This window comes from Triturus cristatus, chromosome 7, assembly GCF_964204655.1.
Source record: "Triturus cristatus chromosome 7, aTriCri1.1, whole genome shotgun sequence".
Taxonomy (NCBI): domain Eukaryota; kingdom Metazoa; phylum Chordata; class Amphibia; order Caudata; family Salamandridae; genus Triturus; species Triturus cristatus.
The window spans coordinates 288,964,562-288,988,177 of NC_140590.1; the positions used below are offsets into that span (position 1 = coordinate 288,964,562).

The 23,616-nt window shown below is 43.5% G+C and overlaps 1 protein-coding gene across 3 annotated transcripts in view; it reads right to left on the reverse strand.

Moving 5' to 3' along the window:
* Positions 1 to 23,616, reverse strand: part of LOC146809468 (excitatory amino acid transporter 2-like) — a 968,543-nt gene that overhangs the window by 299,525 nt on the left and 645,402 nt on the right. For all 3 annotated transcript variants that reach the window (XM_085616310.1, XM_085616311.1, XM_085616312.1), the window contains one exon: positions 2,302 to 2,535. In XM_085616310.1, the coding sequence (XP_085472436.1) occupies positions 2,302 to 2,535 (234 nt within the window). The remainder of the gene's footprint in view (positions 1 to 2,301; positions 2,536 to 23,616) is intronic.

The window sequence follows — 23,616 nt, forward strand, 5'->3', positions numbered from 1 at the left end:
TCTGACAATACAATAAAAACATAAGATACATACAACAGACATGAAAGGTATGTTTACATTGGTTTTGCCAGGAAGCCCTACATCAGCCAGCGTTGTTTGCACAGTTTTGGTAAGGTTCACCCTAAGCCATTATTTTCCCACCATGGCTCAGCCAACACAATAATACAAAGTAATAAGACTGGTGGGTCAAATGACTTTTCACCACAGGAAAGTAGCAGACGTAGGCTCCATTCTGGATACTGTTGCTCTCCTGCTTTGTTTTTCCCCTTAGTCTTGTACATACCTTTTTAGGTTGAAGCCTACCAGACGGCGCAGTTGTCTGGTTTGCTAAACAAATCTTAGCGTCTTTCGGAAAGCTCCCCATAGAATGCATTCCGCCCATTGCTTACCACTGGGATTGTGGTTTATAACTCACATTTGCATGGTTTCTATCTGCTGGCTTTATTTGTTTTAGGCTGTCCAGCTTGAGTTTATCCCTTTGGTAGAGCAGTGCTTGTTTACTGTATCCTGCCAACAGGGCTCAATTTCTGTAAACAGGCCATTAAGGGCCAGATGTACGACCCACCAATTTGTCACTCGCAAATTTCGTCGCATTTGCGACTCACAAATTGGGATGTATAACAGTGTCTCAGACACTGTTAGCGATTCCTAATGGGGTCACAAATTGCATGCCTCATGAATAGTAATGAGGCTGACGCAAGTTGCGACTCCATTAGGAATGGCTAGCACTCCCATGGATGGTGGCCTGCTGTGGTCAGCAGACCACTATGTCTGGGACTGCTTTTAAATAAAGCAGTCTTTTTAAAAAATAAATGCAGCCCATTTTGCTTAAAGGAAAACGGGATGCATTTAAAAAAGAAAAATGAAACTTTTCAGTTTCATTTTTTTAAGGACAGGCAGTGGTTCGGGTCCCTATCTTGAGCCCCTGATTCATGCCTCCTGCTCTGCAATTTATCGCTGATAGTAACTGCTTCACTGTGTATAACCACAGTGGAGCTGGGGCAGCTTCCAGCATTGTGCTGTGTCCAGCATTATGTGGTCTTGTCCACCACTCGTGGCCTGACGATAGTGTGGCAGTGAGCTCTAGGAAACTAGGGTCAGATGGAGGAGGTGTCTCTGTCCAAGTCTCAAAAAGCTGCATAATGTCATAGTTATTTTAAATGAATAGAAAGTGTTCAGTCTCTCCTAATTGGAGTATTTAAAATATTTATATTTTTCATTTGTCGTCTCACTGGGCATGAGTCGGGCCCTGAGAAGGCGTCAAGAGACTGCTGGACAAGCTGTATAAATGACACTGAAAGAGCAATTTTAAAGAAAGAAGATAAAAGTAAATATGTCTTTACAATTTAAAGACAGCCACATTGTGTATACTGTAAGGTGATTTCCAGTTCCCATATTTGAGATTCTCGTGTTTGCTCATAGGCTAGCCTAGCACCAAAATACAAAGATCACATATTCAGATCTGTGGGTCATGCATTGACAATCCTATAGGGTAGATGTGAGCCAAGTCTGAGACTTTCGAGAAGATGGTGAGTTTCTGTGGGTGTGGGTGATGTACTATGTAAGTATATAATATGCACGACCGACAGTAGTAATGTAGAGGAGCATTTAGTCAAGCTAGAAAGCTCTGAAACAACAGTTATGCATGGGGAAGTGGCTGTAGAAAAGCCTGAACGAAGAGGTGAGAAACTCTAAACATGTGGTTAAGCTTAAAATAAAACACAATCTTACATTGGAGAAAGGTACTTATGAATACATATAGTAAGAATACATAACTGCATTTAAATGTGATTTTTGGAAGAATATACAACTATGCACAAATAAAATTGGAGACGCAGCCTTGCACGGAACAGATCCATGACACAATATTATGCGAACCACTGGAAATCAAATGTTCTGGCAAAACAGGAAAGAAGCTAAAATGGGAAACTGCAAAGGGTGAAATAGCACTAGTAAGGAGGTTGAAATTGTCGGGAGAAAGATCACAGGAAAAGGAACAATTTCACAAATGATCAAAACCCAAAAACATAAAGTCTCAATATAGTTCTTATGTCGAAGTCTGTACACTAAGATGATGAAAGTTCCCATCTTTAACACAATAATCCAGGTGGGATAGTCATTTGAGACTGCATCGTATGGATGTATTCACACTAAGGGTGGAAGATAATCCACAGCCTTGGTAGGGGTAGATAACTGACAAGTGGTAGATAAAGAATTATCCTGCAACATTTACCACCAATAAGAGTGAAAAGGCAGTTGTAGACGTGAAAAGGTAAAATTGTTTATATTTATGTCACTTGCCTTGAAGCTGTTCCGAGAGCAGTGATCCAGGCTTGAAAAATGCCTCCATAGAACTTGTAGGGATTTTTTTTTGTGATGGAGAAGAAAATAAGAGGCAAGACCATCCCACCGTGAATGACGAGGCCCACTATTACTGTCACCATGTACATTCCAAGTTGCCTTGCAACTACTTCAAGGTCTTTGATGGCGGCAATCTTTCCACATATCAAGCAGGCAATCCCAAGCGGAGAATACCTAGTAGAAAAGATATCAGAAGCTCATTAGTTCTGCCACCACAATCTGACAACACATCACCATTTACATTTCTCCAAACTGGAACTGGTGCGTGGTCGGTGTCAGTGTCGGAGTGAAGCCACTGAATGTCAATGTTTTCATGGCCTTGTCAATGTATTTATTCCGCGGTCATCCCAAAACAAGAACGTATCATTATCACGCTTCCACTCTTGCCAATACTGGTTGCATCCAATGTTCAATAAAACAAGAACCCTTGACTTATATCAGCAAAATACTCAGTACCTTCAATTACAGCATTTAAGCACATACCCTTCCCCCAACTTACATGATGTGAATCTGCCCAATGTGAGAACGCAGGCAGAAAGTATCCATCTGTCCATTGTGATTTCATAGACATGCTACCAACCAGTCTACTGTGGCAAAACAGACACCATACTGTTCCAACCACCGTTTTTAGGTCTCGACCTTGCTATCGCGTAAGCGATCGCAAAGCGAGACTATTGTGGGGTTTTAAAAGTGCTCCCAGACAGCGGATTGCATGGCTAGCACGCGCACAATCACGCGCATCGTGCCGCCATGCAATCCGCCTTTTGGGAGCACTTCAAAGGGTCCGCTCCCCCGCCCACACCAAGCTCGCGCGCCACGCTCCGCCGGGCTTGTCTTGTTTTGGATTGCCTCTCAGATGGTGAGTACATTCTAAACTCCAGAGAAGGTCAAATGAGCGCTTTCAGTTTGGTGCCCTTTCATGTGGCTGCCGGCCGCTTTTGTTTACTTCTCCACTGCCTGCTTTCAACTTAGCATATCTCCCCTTTAGGTATGCTTGCTGGCTGCATTTGCTTGTTTATGCATGTTGCCGGGGCGCATTATAGCCAGATGAATGCATCCGGTGGCACATGCTATACACTAACTTTCAATAGATCGGTTAGCGGCAGCATTTTGTTATTTTGCACCCCCTCGAGAGCCTTTCCTCCGCACAACCAGGCGACCTTACCCGTCATTAGTTACTGTCAGATACATTACTGCTGGCACAGGATGATGACAGCAAACCATGTTTTCCTTTTTTTTTCGTTCTTTCCTTTCTTTTATCGCATTGCTTGCTGATTTTTTTTTTTTTTAACGTTTTCTTTGGTAAAGGTACTCTTCGCATTTTCGTTGCCTGCATTCTGCATTTCAATTGGTGCACCGTGTTCACATACACAGCTACACATTTATAGCTCTCTGCTTTGAGTCTGTTACTGCAAACCAGTGAATATTTGAAGAACTACGAGTCTATATTTAAAAAATATGTGGATCAATAAACATTCACTCATATCTTCCACCCCAAAAATCACTAGTTGAGGACTGTGTTCGGAAGTTATCTACTCTTATGCCATTCATCTTTCTCATCAAAATTCACAATAAAAATACATTTAATTAAAAATATTCTTAAAATTAATTATGCTATTGCAGCCAAATTTGCTTTGCCAGCACACTACAGTATATAAATCATGTTACCTTAATGTGCTGAAAGCTAGAAAGCTTGAGTACATATAATTTGCTGCGTATTCGTGTTTGCCCTTAGCAAGAAAACGCATGAAGGCCCCAATTGGAACTTATTTGTTTAGTCCAACAGATAGCTTTCAGCACAATTACCACTAAGGTAAAGTCAGTAAACTCTGTGTTTTGGGACAACTTTTTCTCAATATCGGGGAGGATCAAATCACCTCTTGTGTGAAACTAAATGCGTAGTATGTGCAAATAAAAACCAGGAAAATGTTCTGTAATTTTTCCTCATGCATAAGGTTATTGATTACAAATACACTCATTAATAATGATATAACTTATTATTATCTTATTCAACGGGAGACAATCCCAGGAATATCTCTATATGTTGTTATTTTTGTTGTTATTGTTGTTGGTACATGGGGAACGACGGAGAGAACATTATGCACTTCACATATAGCACCACCCACCCATCTTCCTACTAGCCGACTTCGTCTGTCTGCATACTTTGCTGCAACTGCATTATGTAAAAACATGCATACAAAACAAACTCTTGGTGAACATATTTATAAAACTGTTTATAAACAATTTAAATAGCCTCCATTTTTTTTATTACAGAAGCATTTTCTTTATTTTTCATACCTATGCTTCTTTATTTTTACCCTCAGCCCACGCTTCTTCTTGCCCACCAAAATTTTACATAAAATATGCAATTTGCATTTATTTTTCACTGCTAAAACTTTCCATAGTTATATACAATTAAATGTATAAAAGATTACCAAAATAATTTTTCTCTAAATCATACTGCTTAAAGTTTCTTATTCTATATACGTTTATGTCAGTTGGTTTGTTCTGGTTTTCAATTTGTGCGCCGTGTGAGAAACATCAGAGCAAAATAACAAATACAAACAAACACAATTAATGATATATTTATTTGCATTTTCAACCAATACAAAAACAACTGGCATGCCACAAATAGTCTTCCACGTGCCCGCAACACCCCCCACCCACAATGAATGAATTTGTAACACAGCAAGCAGTTGCATCATACTTGATATAGCAGACGCCGCAAAGGTATATGCTATTCATCAAGGCCGCTTACCACCCATTTGTTATTGCGTCTTGATGCAGTGTTAAATGATGTGGCTGCCCAGCTATAGAGCAGTGTATGCACTACAGGAGCATAGCTTCCATTGGTGCAGCAGGTGCAGTGGCACCGGGGCTCAGATGCCTTAAAGGTACGTTGAATACGTATTAAAGCTGTGCAGCCATAGTTCTCATGTCCTCCTTTGCACTCACTGGTTGCGCTACTAGTGCACTGGTTCATTTATACATGTGAATTCATGCTCAAAGGCAAGACTTCAGAGCTCTTCCGCGTCACACACTGTCTGGGAGAGAGCAAGTGTCTGTTTCTCTTGCTATCTTAATCCATATGCTCTTAGGAAGGAAGAACAAATGTTACTTACCTGTAAACTGTGGTTCTCCAGTATTGGTGTCTTTCATAGATTCACATGCTTGAATATTCCCCGTCGTCGAAGTGGGAGATACCCAAATAAACATATATATATAGTTCAAATAACATATCAAGTTAAAAATACCATAGGATAGCATTGAGACATAGGAAAGCATTGAGAAAAAGAATCACTTTGCTAACATATCACTGTCACTTTATAGTCCAAACTCCAGCCAATCAGGCGCTAGCACCCTCTAGAACCTTCTCCTCAGAGGCTCAGGCCCTCAGATTTTCGAGCACGAGAGTGACCATAGAGCCGAAAGAGGAGAAGAGAGCCTCTGAGGGGAGGAGGGTGGGTCGCATGTGAATCTATGAAAGACACCAATACTGGAGAACCACAGTTTACAGGTAAGTAACATTTGTTCTTCTCCAGTATTTGGGGTGTCTTTCATAGATTCACATGCTTGAATAGAATAGTAAGCAGTAAACAGTATTCGGCTGACCAAGCCGTATTGATGTTGCATGTAATACAAACAATGTATTTAAAGCGCAATAATAATAATAATACCCCAGGAGGAGGGAAGTAGCAGAGGCTCACCTTATTTAAACAGATTTCGTAGAACTGCCTGTCCCACAGCCGTGTCTGCTTCGTTAATGGATTCCAGACAGTAGTGCTTCGTAAACGTGTGCCTGCTGGACCACGTAGCTGCCCGGCATATTTGATGGATGGGCACACCAGCGAACAGGGCAGTGGAAGATGACATAGCCCTCGTTGAATGGGCTCTCACTCCCGAAGACAGAGGCTTACCAGCCTTTTGATGGCAAAAAGAGATTGCTGATGAAACCCAACGGGCAATAGTAGGTTTGGTGACAGATTGTCCTTTGCAAGCACGCCCGTAGGCCACAAACAACTGGTCAGATTTGCGAAAGGATTGAGTCCTGCTAATGTAGAATTTTAGACATCTCTTCAAGTCCAGAGAGTGTAAGCTTTGCTCCGCCGGGGTTTGTGGATGCGGGAAAAAAGTCTTTAAGAGCACTGGTTCGTTAAGATGGAAATCGGATGGCACTTTAGGTATAAAAACCGGATTAGTGCGGAGGATGACACAATCCGATCTGAATTGAAGGAACGGAGGCTTTATTGTAAAAGCGTGAATGTCACTGACTCTGCGGGAAGAGGTCAGAGCAAGGAGGAGGGCCACTTTCCAAGTTAAAAATTTGACATCCGCTGAGTGGATAGGTTCGAAGGGCGCCTTCATAAGCTGAGCCAGCACGATGTTCAGGCGCCACGTGGGTGGAGGACGCCGAATGGGCGGGAACATGCGGAAGAGACCCTTGAAAAATTGTTGTATGACTCTGGATGAATAGAGAGAGGACGAGCCATCTTGTCGGAAGCGAGATATTGCCGCTAGAAAGACCTTTAAGGTAGAGTGCGATAATCCAGACTGCGCTAGTTGTAGGAAGAACGGCAGAATGTGTTCTGGAGGAGCGTGCACAGGATGAATGTGGGCGGAAGCACACCAATGACAAAATCGCTTCCATTTGAGCTTATACGTTTTCACTGTGGATGGAGCTCTTGCCTTAGCTAACACCTCCCTTCAGGCTGGAGGAATGTTCAAATGAGCAAATTCAAGGTGCTCAGGTTCCAAGCCGACAAGCTGAGAGATCTGGGATTCGGATGGCATATCCGACCATCGTTCATTGTCAGCAGATCCGGCTTCAGGTGGAGAAGGATGGGCTCGCGTTGGGATAGGAGAAGCAACTCCGAAAACCATGCCTGCCGAGGCCACCGTGGAGCTATTAGAAGTACATGGCACGGTTGTTGTCTCATCTTCCGCAGCACTCGTGGAATCAACGGAATCGGCGGAAAAGCGTACGCAAATATCCCGTACCAATTGATCGAAAGGGCATTTCCGCACGACCCTTCGTGGGGAAACCAGCTTGCGTAGGACTGGCATTTTGCATTCTGCGGGGTTGCGAAGAGGTCGATTGTCGGGTGACCCCAAAGGTTGAAGACGAATTCCAGCGTCGGTTGATGTAACTCCCACTCGTGGGTTGATGATGCTGACCGACTGAGTGCATCCGCCAGAGTATTGGAAATGCCGGGCAGATGAATTGCTTGTAATGTCATCTGATGGAGTATGGCCCAACTCCAAATCCTCTGCGCCAGACGGGAGAGCAGTGGAGATCTTGTCCCGCCCTGTTTGTTCAGGTAGTGCATGCACGTGGTGTTGTCCGTCTGAATGAGGACTGACTTCCCTTGGAACGGCAGGCGGAAGGATTTCAACGCCAAGAAAATGGCCATCAGTTCCAGTCTGTTGATGTGCCAGCAACGCTGAGCCGCTGACCATAGGCCCTTGACGGATAGATCTTGAAAATGTGCGCCCCAACCCTCCATGGATGCGTCCGTGGTAAGGACGAGTTCTGGGGTTGACGACAGAAAGGATGTTCCTGCTGCGATGTTGGCAGGACAAGTCCACCAATGCAGCGCTTGAGCCATGCGGGGTGACACCACGACCTGATCGTTGAAGGAACCGGAAACCTGGCGCCACTGCTTGTCTAACTCCTCTTGGATGATGCGACTTTTTAGTCTGCAGAGAGGGATCAAAGCGATGCATGAGGACGCCATTCCCAGAAAGGATTTTAATATGCGGACTGAAACTGACTGCTTTTCTGCGATGGAGCTCGCAAGCTGTTGAATCCGTTCCGGACGTTCTGCTGAAGCGAAGGCCATGGTTGTGCTCGTATTGATACAAGCGCCGAGAAAAGTCTTGCACGTAGTCGGCGTGAGTTGAGATTTTTGTACATTGATCGACAACCCCAGGGACTGAAACAGATCGAGACAGCGCTGGGTATCGAGGGCCGCCTGGTGGGAGGATTGAGCTTTGATGAGGCAATCGTCCAGGTAGGGGTATATCTGAATACCCTCTTGTCGTAAGTGAGCCACCACCGGGGCTAGGAATTTTGTAAAGACCCGCGGGGCTGAGCAGAGTCCGAAGGGTAGGACTTTGAATTGGTAGTCCCTGTGGCCCACTCGAAACCGTAGGTATTTCCTGTGGCGTGGTAGAATGGGCACATGGAAATATGCGTCCTGCAGATCGATCGTTGTCATGTAATCCTCCTGAGAAAAGAATTGGAGGATGTCCTTCAATGTGAGCATCCGAAAGGACTGAGTCTTGAGAAATTTGTTGAGCAATCTGAGATCGAGGATCGGACGCCATTCCCCTGATTTCTTTAGTATGAGGAAAAAACGGGAATAGAATCCCAACCCTCTTTGATATTTCGGAACCACTTCGATGGCACCCTGGTTTAACATTATTTGGATTTGTTTGAAAAGTTCTCTGAGATGGGCGGGTGGTGGCCCGGATGGAGGTGTGCGTGGAGGAACCTTCACAAACTCTAGGGCGTGGCCCCTTGAAATTATATCCAGGACCCAGCGGTCCGAAGTGATTAAGGACCAGGTTGAAAAGAACTGGGAGATTTTTCCTCCAACAAGAACTAGAGGACAACTGGGAAAAGGAAGTTCTTTCCGTACAGAGTCACTGCTTCTTGGTTGAATTTCCTCTGTAATTCGACTTTCCTCTGTATGACTTGCTAGTTTGCTGTCTGTAGGACTGCTGCGGTTGTGAATAGTACCGCTGTTGCCCCTGATTGTACGAGCGGTATTGGGACGAGGAGCCACGAAAGGATGATGATGAGGAGGTGCCGCGGCCGCGCGCACCTCGAAAGGGCTGCTTCTTAAACTGTAGAGTGCCGAGGGAACGAGCCGTATCCGTATCCTTTTTAATGGTTTGCAAGGCATCTTCTACATGCTGGCCGAATAATGACTCCCCGTCATATGGCATGTCCAAAATCTTAGCCTGGACCTCTTGCCGAAAAGAGGTTGACCGAAGCCAGCCCTGTCTTCTTAGGACGGCTGCTCCCGCCAATTGGCGAAAACCGGTGGATGCGATGTCAACAGAGCAGTCAATGATCTCGGATGACGCCCTTTCTCCCTCTTGCAGGATTTTCTGAGCTTCCGCTCTTGAATCCTCCGGTATAAGTTTGACCAATGCAGCCATGTCCGACCACATCTGTCTATCATAACGGCCGAGGATAGCCAAGGAATTCGCAGCCCGGACCGTTGTTGACGCCATGGTTGAAAACTTCTTGCCTATAGCATCCAGGCGACGGCCGTCGCGGTCCGGAGGCGCCGACATTGGAGATGATGGATTCTTGGAGCGGCGCTGTGCCGCTTGTGTGATCACTGAGTCCGGCTTAGGTTGAGACACCAAGCAGGCTGGGGAAGAATCCGGAGCTTTATATTTTTTCTCCAGGCGTGGGAGCACCGCCGGAATAGAATTAGGTGTCTTCATTAATTTTAAGCCTTCATTCCATATGAAGTCTATGATTGGCACAGCTCGTACTTGTTTCTGAGGCTGGGACTTGAAGTCATATAAGAAACAGTCCTCTTCCCTAACCACCATGGGAAGGTGAAAGCGTTGTGCTGCTCTCTCCATCAGCTGATGGAACCCTGTTATGTCGACAGGTGGCGAGTTGACTGGTGACCTTGGCGGTGATGCGGGCGAATTGATTTGGTAATCATCCCAGTCCGCCATAGTGTCGTCCTCTGGGAGCTCGCCCTCTTCCGTATCCGGATTGTCCATATTATCATCCTCTGCATTGAAAGGCAGTGCAGGTGTGGAGGGCGTGGGTATCGTTGGCAATATAGGAGGTGGAACCTCAGATGGCGCTTCACGTGGAGTATTTTGAGGGGATGCTGGAAAACGACGATTATAGTCTTCCAACATATATTGGAGGTTGGAAACAAGCTGCACAGGAAGCTGCATCATAGGAACTGGAGCAGAGGTATTTTGCTCTTCTTCCTGATCATAAAATTCATCCTCCTCAGACTCTTGGCATTTTATATGGAGCTCCGAAGGACTATGAGCATCCCGAAAAAGAGACTGATCGCCTTCATCCGAATCGTCCTCATCCCCTGAGGGAAATAGTTGACGAGGTGGCCGTGGTCCAGGTGGTAACATAACTGGGTCTAGCATGGCCTTACGACGAAGCATTAAGGAGCTGTCCACAGACCCCGGTGCTGGTGTTGACATTGGCACCAATGGCATTGTCGCAAAATTTGACCCTACCGTCGTCGAGGCGACCGTCGACGAAGCAATCGTCGACGGAGCTGCCGTCGACGAGGTTGCTGCCGTCGACGGGACTGTCGTCGACGAGGTGGCTGCCGTCGACGGGGTGGCTGCCGTCGACGGGGTGGCTGCCGTCGACGGAATGGCTGTCGTCGACGGTGTGGCTGTCGTCGACGATGTGGCTGTCGTCGACGAGGCTGTCGTCGACGAGGCTGTCGTCGACGAGGAAGATTTCCTCTTCTTCTTTTTACCCATCGTCGACGGAGTTGTGGACGTCGACGGAAGCGCCAGCTTCCCAGTCGTCGACGAAGAAGTGAGTGGTATCGTCGACGAGACAGTTCTAAGAGACACACATACTATCGTCGACGGAGAAGACGTCGACGAAGTCAGTGTCGTCGACGAAGGATATCTACTCGATACCGTCGTCACCGTCGTCGACGAGGCTGATGAAGTAGCCGATCTCGTCGACGGAGGGGCCGTCGACGGGCCCGTCGACGGTTTTGAAAGTTTCTGACTGGAAACATGTGCTGATGGAGTCACGGACGCCTGAGAGCTACGTCTCGGGGGCGCAGACGTGGAGACAGAGACTTTGCCTGTAGACACTTCCTCAAGGTGAAGTCTCTTCTTTTTCAGAAAAGGAGATGGCAAGTCCTGGACACTTCCACGCTTTGAGGAGACTCCTGTTTTGACAGAGGCTACACTTTCCACCTCAGAAAGTGGGTTGTCTGTGTCCTTTAGTTTTTGAAGCCATATTAAAAGGCGACCTTCTCTATCTTTCAAAGTTTTGTGAGAGAAAGTTCTGCAGATCTTACAATTAGCCACCTTATGATCAGGATACAGACAATAAATACATTTCTCATGGGGATCCTCAGAGAAAAGTCTTGACTTTCCGCAAGATGAACAAGGACGGAAAAGAGATTTCTTACTTGCAGACATGATGAGAGATAAAAAACCTCAAACCAGATGAAGAACTGAGCAGAGCTCAGGGAGACTCCCTTCACACGACGTGCGGTAGAAAATCTGAGGGCCTGAGCCTCTGAGGAGAAGGTTCTAGAGGGTTCTAGCGCCTGATTGGCTGGAGTTTGGACTATAAAGTGACAGTGATATGTTAGCAAAGTGATTCTTTTTCTCAATGCTTTCCTATGTCTCAATGCTATCCTATGGTATTTTTAACTTGATATGTTATTTGAACTATATATATATGTTTATTTGGGTATCTCCCACTTCGACGACGGGGAATATTCAAGCATGTGAATCTATGAAAGACACCCCAAATACTGGAGAACATTGGATTCTATATAGACACAGACATGCATTACATTATTAACATATAAAAAGCCATTTGGTGTCAATGTTGTATACACTCCACTTTTGCTTATAGTTATAACCAATAAAAGTATTCCATAACTGCTTAGTCGATCATCATGTTAGCAAAATAGTGCCACAACCCTAGAAAGAGTGACTCAGCAATTCCAGAATACATGTATTGGCTGAAGGGAGAGGCAGATAGTTCAAAACACAACTCTACTTCAATCCAATAAATCATGTGTAGTAGATGAGCAGGCATTCAGGCCAACCACTGACTGTGTGCTTGAATTATTTTTATTCACCTTATTTTATCAGGATAGTCTGATAATTTGTCATAGATCTTACTGGACCTAAATTAGACTCCCCAGCTTTAGCGTTGTTTATCTCGCCCTCCTACTTTTAAAACTCACGGCCTGGCATCATGGTCCCGGCCTTCCTATAGCTGCTGCCGCCCTCTGTCTCCTAGCTCAACAAGCATTTGCAATGCAAAAGGTCTTGCATTTGAAAACGTTTGAGCTATCGGCATTGTAAATGACAATGCCTTTTATTTATGTGTTTTGAAAACCTGCAAGCAGTGCGTAAACATGCACTTTGTACTTATAGTTATGACTAGCAAAGCTGGCAGTAACTGCGCCTCTTTTACTGCCGACCTTGCTTCTCGTATGTAAGTACAAAGTGCGTGTTTAAGCACCGCTTGCAAGTTTCAAAACACATTAATAAAAGGCATTGTCATTGTTGTATCCTCTATAATTGTTATTATTTCTTAGTGTGTATTCCCGTGGAATATCTTGGTTCCTTGGAAACCGGTTTCTCTCTGGTCATAGTTCTGGAATGTTTACTGACCAGAGACGAGCAGTTGCTGAGGAGAGTGGGGACCGGTGTCTTCCAGGGGTTGTTGATGTTACTCAATAAACCTACTTACAATCTCTTTGAATGGAGTCTTCTCTTCCCAAAAGTCATTTACAATGCCAATACCTCAACCTCTTGCCAATGCGAGACCTATTGCATTGCAAATGCATGTTAGTTCTTGGCTACAAAAAGCTTTACCTGTCGATCTGCAGCCCTATGGTTTTCAGTATATAACTTATACTTAGAGTGGGCTTTGTGACAGTCCCTTGCTCATGACCGGATGGCTTTGTTCTTTATCTTAGATGTATTTATGCAACACCTTTCCTCTCTATTCTTGTTGACACTCATAAGCATTTCGGTCTCACAGTGATCTGATTTGATGAGTTGTATTCTTCCTCTGCTGACTTCTGGGAACTCATTTCAGGGCTGGGCTAAGTATAGCATTAGCGGTATCTCCAGAACGTTTTAGTAATACAAAACTAAAACAAGCACTGGCAAAGCCAGTTCACAGTAAGCATACATACTGTGGCGCAATGGACCAGCCCAGTTCATCTACTTGTTAACAATGTGATTTACTGGACAGGCGCTTGATGAGCACTTCGGTGCAGCGTAATTGGTGAGGTTGGAGAAAGTAGGATTGTACCTACTCAGTTACTGAACAGAAGAAACATTTAGAAAAGAACCCCATAAAGCTCAGACTAATCAAAGAGTTTTTGGCCAAGTTAAGATGGCCACTATTCTCTTGTACAACTGAACCCCACAGGACAGTGTGCAGGGTCGATGAAGTAGTGCACTTTTCAGTCTGCCCATTGGCCCTCATTGCATGTACAGTTGTGTCACCATCATCGTTAATCTGGAGTAGTACTCTGAAGGCAAAGCAGTAAGTGATAGCCATCTTCTATGTGAGTAATCACGCAATTAACATTAAACTTTGAAAATATTTGAACTGCACAAAATTGACTGCTGTTGATGTATTGCCAACGTTTTTCCACTTCTGTCATTTCTAGTATACATGAAGCATTTTGGTCTTCAATCTATTTTGGTGATGTATTTCTTGTTGCATTTAGCTGTTCCTTAAAGATGGTCACCAAACATCACACACTAGGTGGGGCTTTATTGACTTACTTGTACATGATATATAACAATTGAGCTGGGCAGCGTGAAGTACGGCTTAGTGTGGCCACCTTCAGCAACGTAACCATTGTCAGCTTTACTATACACTAATGCCAACCAATGGATGGCAGAGAGCTGCCTCCAGCTGAACTCAGGTAAGACTGAGGTCCTACTCTTTGGTGCTGATCCCTTGTTCTGGACGCCCACTTGGTGCCCCAGGACATGGATGCCCTCCAGTCCCAGTCAACCAAGCCCGTAATTTAGGTGTTCTGATTAACAACAAGTTGTTCCTTACAGACAAGGTCAATTTAGTCTCTTCCAAGGTCTTTCATACCCTAAGGCTCATAAAGAAGATACTCCTTTTCAATCCCCTTCAGCTTCAGAATAGGTTAGTGACTTCCCTTGCTCTGTCCCAATTGGATTATTTTAACAGTCTATATCTAAAAGCCCACAAACATGTGCTAAACACGCTGCAAACTTTGCAAAACACAGCCGCACGGCTCCTCCTTAATATTTCTAAATACCAATAGGTGGCCAAACCCATGAGGGAGCTACACTGGCTGCCCATCAGGTAGAGAGTAATTTTCAAGGCTCTTTGCATCGTCCACAGGGCCCTGAATGATCAAGGGCCCCTATTCTTTAAAAGCAGTTTTAACTTGGACCTGCCTAATAGGCCACTAAGATAATGTTCTGCAAAAACAGTCACTGTACCCAGATTCAAACCTGCGACTTGGGGAGGATGCAGCTTTGTGCGGGGTGACTCTCTAGCATGGAATTAGCTTCCTCTTCATATAAAAACTTCCTCCAATCTACTGATGTTCAGAAAATCCCTCACAACCTGGCTTTTTAATTCGTCATAATAGGTTTCACCCATCTTTCGAAGCTACCACCACACTGTTTTTGGCGCCAAGATACCCTTGGGTAATCGAGCGCTTAATAAATATTTATAACATATTTATAACATAACATCAAGCAATGAATTTAGGAAAATGGCTGGATATGTTAGGAAAAGCCCCCAGCTATGAACTATGCCATTGAGGAGTAAAAGTACAGAGATTTCAGTGACTGTAAAATGCTCTTTAGTTCTTGTGTTAGCCAAGACCTTTGATATAAAAATATATATATATATGTACAATATACTTATTTAAAAGGGGTTTCAGCCAGCTTTCTTTACCCAGTGGTCTGTTGGTGTTTCATTAACATGTTGCTTCTGCCTAGTAAAGCATACAACATGGGGCAGGGGGGGTCAGCCCACTTCAGACACTGGATAACTTCACTTTGAGTGACTGCATTTTGCTCTTTCACAAGGAGTATATGCACACACAAGCTAGTTCCCTTCAGGGTCAATGTTTTGTTTTTAATTTCATACTTTGACATTCCCTTTGTGTTGAGAGTCTGATGTGACAGCAGGACACTTTATACCAAATGTGAGTACAGGTCATTTCCACTCTATCAGTTCATTTCTCCTACCAATGTTGTTCTAAATTCCTTTTGGGAAAGTCCTTTCTTCAACTGAATTTCTCCGATACAGATAGTGTACTCCAAAAGGAATTTCACAGCATTTGCAACTGGCCTGTATTAAGTTATAGAAAGCTTCAACATGATACATTTTGAATTCAGAAGCATATATTTCTCCAGAACACATTTATTCTGAACTTAATTTCACCAATAGTTCTTTTATGAACCTTGACCAAGAAAAAAGCCTTTATCGTGTTTAGTTTGCAGTACTTATTTTGTCATCCCTTCCTTCTTTCTGTCTTCCTTGTTTAATTTTTGCTTTAATTTCTTCTTTCTGTCCTTTTTCCTTCCTTCTTTCCTTTAATTTTTAATTCCTTTCATTTCTTCATTCCTTCCTTCTTGCCTTCTCTCTGTTGGGTGGTCGGACTGCCATGGGACCGCATCAAATGCCAGGGATCAGAGATCATGGTGGTGGTGCGGTGATCTTGAGGCTACAATATGCTTGACAGTACCCCTGCAGCACTGCCAAGCATATTACTAGTTTCCTCTCTGCCACTGTTTTCATGGCTGTGAGCACGCCATGAAAACTGTGGTGGAGAGGAAACCAAAGGGGGGCACCTGTTGCCTCAGGGCCAAGGGGTTTATACAGGGGGGGGCCTATGTACATGCACCTTCAGCTCCTGCACCGCATTGACTGCACTATTTCATAGGCACTGCCAATGGAGTGACAAAGAACTGCCTGCCAGAGACTAAAATATTCGCAATCTGGCAGGCAGTGTCAGTATGTCTTTTGAGGTCTTAGAGCGAGGCGGCGGTGTGGCGGCCCCTATCCAAGGCCACCAAAATTGTAATTAGGCCCTATACATCCAAGTAATACTTAAACTATAAAGTAACTGTTACTAAATGGAAAAATATTAATAAGCAATTAAATGAATTGTATCATACTCTGTAACTTTTATCGTTTTTCATAGACTACCTAAAAGAGACAAAAACCTCAAAGTCAACAAACTGCCAGAAAATATAATTGCTAACAAAGCAGCAAGAGCACATAAAAAGCAAGTATACAACATTAATAAATTAGGAAATTATCCAAACAGCTGACAAAAAAAGCTTAACTCCCTAAACCACAACAAACAAGCAATTGTAATGCAATAGGTCTCACAATCGCGAGAGTTAGATATTGGCGTTGTAAAGGAATATGTCTTTTACCTATGTGGTTTAGTTTGGAGTAGAGTGGATGTATAAACAAGCATTTGCAATGCAATCAGTTTTGAATTTGTGAACGTTAGAGCGCTTGGTGTTGAAAATGACAATGTTTTTTACTTTTGTTTTTTGTATGCAGTGGAGTGATGATATTTGCATGGCGCTATTGCCATTCGTATGACCTCGCGGCGCTGGAGAACCAGAAAATGGGAAATCCTAGAAATAGCAAACGCTCATAGGGAATGCAATATTAAGCAAAGCATGTGAAATGTAAACAGGAACAACATATTTACCCTAGCACTTTTACACTTATGATTCAGAAATCATTGAGTGTTTTTGCCTGAAAAGTTAAGAACATGACTACACGGCCGGAAGGGACCTGTTTCAATATTCATTGCTTAAATTCTTACAAAACATAAGCAGTATGGTTTAAAAAGACCACATCCCTGAACACAGAGCCCCAGTACACATTTGTAAACTAAAATAAGGAAAACCGCCGATTAGTCCAACATTAAACATTTTCCACGTATGCATCAACCAGGTATTGCAGTACCGCCATGAATGGTGCACTTCCCAACCCGGAGAAAACAATGTTGTTCAAAGAAAGAGGAGAAAACGAAAGTAGCGCTTCAAATGCAAACTCTGTGTAGTGCTAATGTGTATGGTTGTGAATACAACCAATCTGGCCATTTTGAGACTACTCTATCTTGCTTTATTTAGGTTTTGGTTTTGTTTCGTATTTTCAAACTTTTTTTTCTCTCCGTCCCGAGGCTGCTTTATAGAATAGAAAAATGCCAGAAAAAAGACGACATTTGCAGCCAAAGTGTTTCTTTCTTTGGATCCATTTCATAGGGGAACAAATAAAGGAAAGGAGAGATAAGAGAGAGTAAGAGCTGTTTGTAGAAGTCATGGGGGCAGTTTTACAAGCGCCTTGCGCCACTTTTGCGTCACTTTTCCCATGTTAAAAGTGACGCATGGGGCTTGTAAATCTGCCCCATGGTTTTTAGCTAGTGAGGAGGAGCGACGAGCGAGACAGAGACAGGCAGAGGGAATAAGAGGAAGAGGAAGAAAGAGAGATAGGGGGCAACTGCCAGCTGCAGGAGTGAAGACTGTAGGGAGGTGGCGAAGTGAGACGAGTGGGGTGAGGGGGTGGGCTTCATCATATTTAGAAGGTGGCCCTTACATCGTGGTGCGGCAGATCAATCCATGCGATCGGTTGGTTTTATTACCATAGACGAATGAGGAGAAAACTTTTTCCACTGTGCGTATCAACAAGGTATTGCAGTACCTCCAGGAATGGTGTACTTCCTCATTTGGAAAATTAAAGACGATAAAATGAAAGTAGCGCTTCACTGGCTTTGTAAAGTGGTGCTAATCAGTGTGGTTGTGAATAAAACCAATCTGGCCACTTTGCAACCACTCTATCTTGCTTTATTTAGTGTTTATTTTATTTTTTGCATATTTTGAACCTTTTCTTTTCTCTCTGTCCCGAGGCTGTTCATGCGAATAGAAAAATGTTGCAGCCAAAGTTTTTTGTTTGTTATTTAGATCCATTTCCTAGGGGAACCAAATCAAGGAAAGGGAAGGAAAGAGGTTAAGAGCCATATATTGAAATCGTTGTTTTCAGCAACCAATCCGAGGAGCAAACTTAATGCCGTCAAATGTTCTCATTGTATGGGCACTATCTGGCCTGTACGTAAACTGGGGAAAATCCATTATATTTCCAATCACCCCTGCTATGCAGCAGATTCCCCTGGAGTTTCCATTAAATTGGTCAACAGATTTGGTTTGGTATCTAGGTATACGACTACATACAGACCCAGCAACAGTAATCAAAGATAATAATTGGAAGACAATGCACAAGCTAGAAAAAGACACTGACCGCTGGATTAAGCTCCCACTGACCCTGGCGGGACATATTGCCGTCATGAAAATGGTGGTTTTACCTAGATTCCTGTTTTTATTTTAAAACATCCCTATTCTGTTGACGAAATCATTTTTTGCAACACAAAATACGGTGCTGTGGAGGAACAAATAAACCCAAAGTATTCATAGGGTACATACAATTACCCCTATGCAGTGGTACCTAGACCCATCTCATTAATATATATTTTTTAGACAAGGTCACATATCAACGCTTACTCCTGATCGTAACCAATATTTATTTCTTTTCATTGGTTTACTGATTAAGATCAGTTGTTTATTTTCCTTAATTCATCATTCATTTAATCAACATGGAACAATAACACTCAACAACATAAACACAAATGCATACATAATTATACAAAAATTATGCAAAAATCATTTCCTAACCCCCTAATTACAAAAAAGTATCCGCTTTCACAGTTCACTGCGGTCCACTGAGAAGTAATCATTTGCACACGTGAGGTAACCTAGCCACATCTACATCTTTTTCCGGTGTGCATGCCCAATTTTAACGCAATCATTATGTTTTTAACGGATACCTCCTTCCTTGTCTGTCGACACGTTTCAGCCATATTACTTGTGCCTCATCAGGACAGGGGTGTACGGAACAACCTAAAGCAAAATATCACAAAACATGACTAAAACTATTCCACTTCAGTACCTACACCAAGATTCCGAGATGTGCTGATCACCCGAGTGTCCACCAGAAAGGGTGTCCACGCTGAGGTCCTACAGTGCATATAATCACTCATTATTGATGGCAGGTCCTCCAATCACTACGTGCACCTCCTCACGGTAAATTTATCAAGCCACAACATATAAGTGGTGCATACCATAACTACATGTGAAAGTAAAACGTGAATCAAACTAAAAGTAAAACCAAATGAAATACCCATAGAAGACAACTTCATACACATTTGCATGCCTTACTGCATGTGTACTTGTGTACCCTCATTCAAGTGGATCACGTTAACCAAAGGAAACTCCCAAAGGATCCAAATGCACTTACTATGCAGTACTGTCCCAGATGCGCCAATGCTACAATGCCATCATCTCAATTTATACCGGCGGCTTCTCGCGTTATGCCCACTACCAACTAAAGGGGAAAAACCAACCAATAAACTTCCAAAACGCCTCCAAGGCTCGACAGTGCAACATGCCATATAAGAGTGCTGTTATAATACCTCAGGACTTCCTTATGCCGCGTAAAGCTGTGTCAAACCGTTCTCGTCCTATATAAGTACGCCCAATTTCTGCCGCATTTAAAGCTGCATGAAAATAATACAGCAAACTGGCAAATTACCAACAGAATCACCCTACTCAGTCTCGCATGCCAGGTATCATCTTGGCATCATCACTTACCCCCTCTGGTATCCCACTGGTTTCTCAACTAGTGTGATTCTGGACCTGCCAGTTCACTAAGGCAAATTTGTAAGCGGGATTCCGGCCATATTTAAATCTCCTCCACTTGTCCGACTCATTGTGCGACCGGTCACATGATCGTCAGCGTATTAGACATCGAGGACACACTACATCAGTTGCTCAGCCTGTGCATCTCTAATTAAAAAGTCCTAACCAGCTTAAAGTCCCAAGACTGAACCCTGAAGCAATAAACAATGTGGCGCAAAGTCACGCGATATTAAAATAAAGCATAAAAAGTCCCTAAAGAGTCTTATTCTTTCATAACGCTGTGTGCTAACTTCGCCAAATACTCAGCACATCTCGAGCACAAATCGGTGTTACTATGTCCAGATAAGCATATTAAAAAAGTATATTAAAACAGTTATATCAAGCAGAAGAGGCATCAATAACGATTACCAAGGGCTAAACCAGAAACACTTGAAATATCAAATATCATAGACATGTCAGGCAGTCTCAGCGACATACCCTCTAATACGACACAAAAACTCTCAAGGCAACATTGTAACAATCTCAGCTCCCTAGTAACGTTATTAACACCATTGGTATCATCAAGTCATTTTGCCTTTCCCACATCAGACATATGTATTCTCGCCCTATTTCCCACAATGGACTGTTCTAAGCCTCGCAGAAGAATCTTAGGTGGGAGAACATTACATCATATTTACGTACATTCAAGCATTTACCTTAATCAGTGCCCATATTTCATCTCAACCATTCAGCCCATGCACTGCTGTCCTATATTTATCAATCATCCGGGCCTCCTGTCTGTTAAGCAAGGCTTGCAAACCTGCTCGGTTGCTATGCTTCACCACCAGTAAAACCGAATAAACCATGTCGTTCTCATCATGGTTGTGTGTTTGATAGTGCTCCACCATTGGAGCACCTTAGGTCTTGCACCTTACTCTCGATTTGTGTTGTAAAATGCACATTGTGACCGATTGGGTTGTCTGGCCTATATAAATCTTGCCACAAACACATGTCACAAAATAAATAAAAATTGTCGTGTTACAATTCGAGAAGTCATATGAACATGTTTCTGATCATTCATCATAATGAATTTAGAGTCCTTCGTCATAGGGCATGCTGCACAGTTATTGCATCCAACCCAGTGGACATAAAGACAGAGGTGTTGCAGTGAGACTTAAAGTTTATTTTTCAACGGCCAGTGAGACCCTAGAAAGTAGTGTGAGTTGCCTTAAAAATAAATCCTTTTTTGTCTGGAAAGCGCAGTAATGCCCACAGAAATTTTAGCCTTTGAAGAGCAAATGTTACGGGAACTTGACAGCTTGAATGAAAATTAGTTTTTTTTTATAATTCGAACTGTTCAAAAGAGGAAATGGCAGCTGTGAGAAATCTAGCTGAAAACCCTCAGTTGGTAATTAAACCTGCTAATAAAGGCGGGTGGATTGTTCTCTGTAACAGTGAAGCATACAACAAAGAAGTTACTAGGCAACTCAGTAATGCCATGCATTATCGCCCTATTCAGGATAACCCTACATCTAGATTAAGATAGCAAATTGTACATCTTACTCGGAATCCTTAAAAAAAATAATGAGTGCGTTAAAATTGGACATGCATACCGGAAAAAGATGTAGAGGTGGATAGGGTACCTCAAGTGTTGCGTGGAAATGTGACTTTCTCTAAAAAATATATATTAATGAGATGGGCCTAGGTACCACTGCATAGGGGAAATTGTATGTACCCTATGAATACTTTGGGTTTATTTGTTCCTCCACATCACTGTTTTTTGTATTGATATTTGCTGCCCAGACAGTGGAGGGTGAGTTGGGTGAACCCCATGTATACTATGTGAAATCATTCTTTGCAACATTGCGCTCTACCTTATTCAAACTGGCATGGGCTGGAAAGCAGCCGCGACCAAAATGGGAGACACTCACCTTGCCTTATGACATGGGAGGACTAGCCGCCCCAGACTTTGAAATTTGTTATAAAGCGGCACAAAGCTCCTTTGCACATTACTGGTTCCATGGACCTACTGAACTCCCATATCTCCACATTGAAGGAGTTGCAGCAGTACCTGGGACTCTCCCCCAAGCACTATTCTTCCCATCGAAGAGGCGCTATGGTTGTTTTGACACCCTAAGCACCACCACACACACTTGGTGGAGCCTCCTTGAAAAACAGGTGGGTGCTCTTCTGTACTCCCTCCTTATTCCGATAGATTGGTGTTCATGGTTTAAGATTGGGCAGGAACAGGAGAGGGCTGTGATCTTGAAGACGCTAAATGTTACAAATATGGGAGATTTATTCAAGGAGGCACGGTGAAAAGTTGGGAAGAGATAGTAACTGACATTGAGGCCCCAACGAATATGACATGTTTTCATTTCCACAGACTCAGGCAGGCATTGAGGTCCATGCTAGAAGACATCCTGGAGCCCATAGACATGCCTGCATTAATTACTATACTAAAAGAGAGTGAGCCTCACAAACTAATCACCAGGCTCTACTTGGCGGCTCAAGAAGCCCGCAGACCACTTATGATAAAAGACTGGCAAAGAGAACTAGGCAGAATCATTGATGACAAAAGCTAGAAATACTGCTGCGAAATGACAAAGGCCGTGTCACAAAATGGCTGGTACAGGCTAATACAATTCAAATACATTAACAGGATCTACTTCACTCCGGAGCGGTTCCACAGATACGTGCTCCCGAGTTCGGCAGAGCGCCCTAGGTGTGCGGACCCACTAGCTAATTTCATACATGTGGCCTGGCTTTGCCCCAAAGTGTCGTCCATTTGGGAGGCCATTTTCCGAGAACTGGAGCTGATAACGGGTATTACATTAGAGGCAGATCCATTTATGGCCCTGCTGGGATATACTAAAGACATTGAGAAACCACACCGCAAGTTAATAGTGATGGGGCTGTTGTTGGCCAGGTGTTGTGTAACAATGCGTTGGGATCAAGGGCTTGGTCCCCACGACTGAAATGTGTCACAGAGACATGATCTATTGCAATACACAATCTGAGGCATACAATGACCTGCTCCCCCTACGCAGTCGACCTAAAAACATATGGAATAGCTACCACGCATACTTAAGAGGGAGAGAAACGCAGGAAGCTAATGCGCTAAGAACACAGGATGTTGCAGGCGCAGGGTCAGCAATTGCTCACTGAACATATACAATAGGGCAAAGGTTGAGTCTTTGATATTCTCCACTTAGGCAAGGATGCCTGGGACACCGGGGCCCCACTCAGCGCACAGAATCATACGTTGATACTGTATAAGTGGGTGTAAATATGTGCATGCAGTGCATTAGATTACAAAGTAAAGCATGGATTATGTGTCACAGTGTAAAGAGATGAAAATGTAAGATGTAACAAGTGATGCTTAACAAACTAATGTGCTATGTCCAGTCAACTGTTCTAATTTTCTTTATTCTTCACCAATAAAACAAACACAAAAAAAAGTAAATGTCCTCGTTGGAAAATGTTAGTGCGGTTAGCTTCCACTTTCGAACGGGAGAACTGGTGCGGATGCCTCCGTTAGTGTGAGTAGACACTGAAGCCCTCCCAACTGTGCATTCCTAATTGTGAAGTGAAATTAAACATGCTTCATATTAGTGCACAGAGAAGTCGCGTTGATTAGAATACAAATGTCCTCGTTGGAAAATGTTAGCACGGCGAACTGCCACTTTGGAAATTGAGAACGGAGAACGGGTGCTCACGTAAAGTGCTCAAATACCTTCCCGTCGGGTTTGCGCTACAACTGCAAAGAAA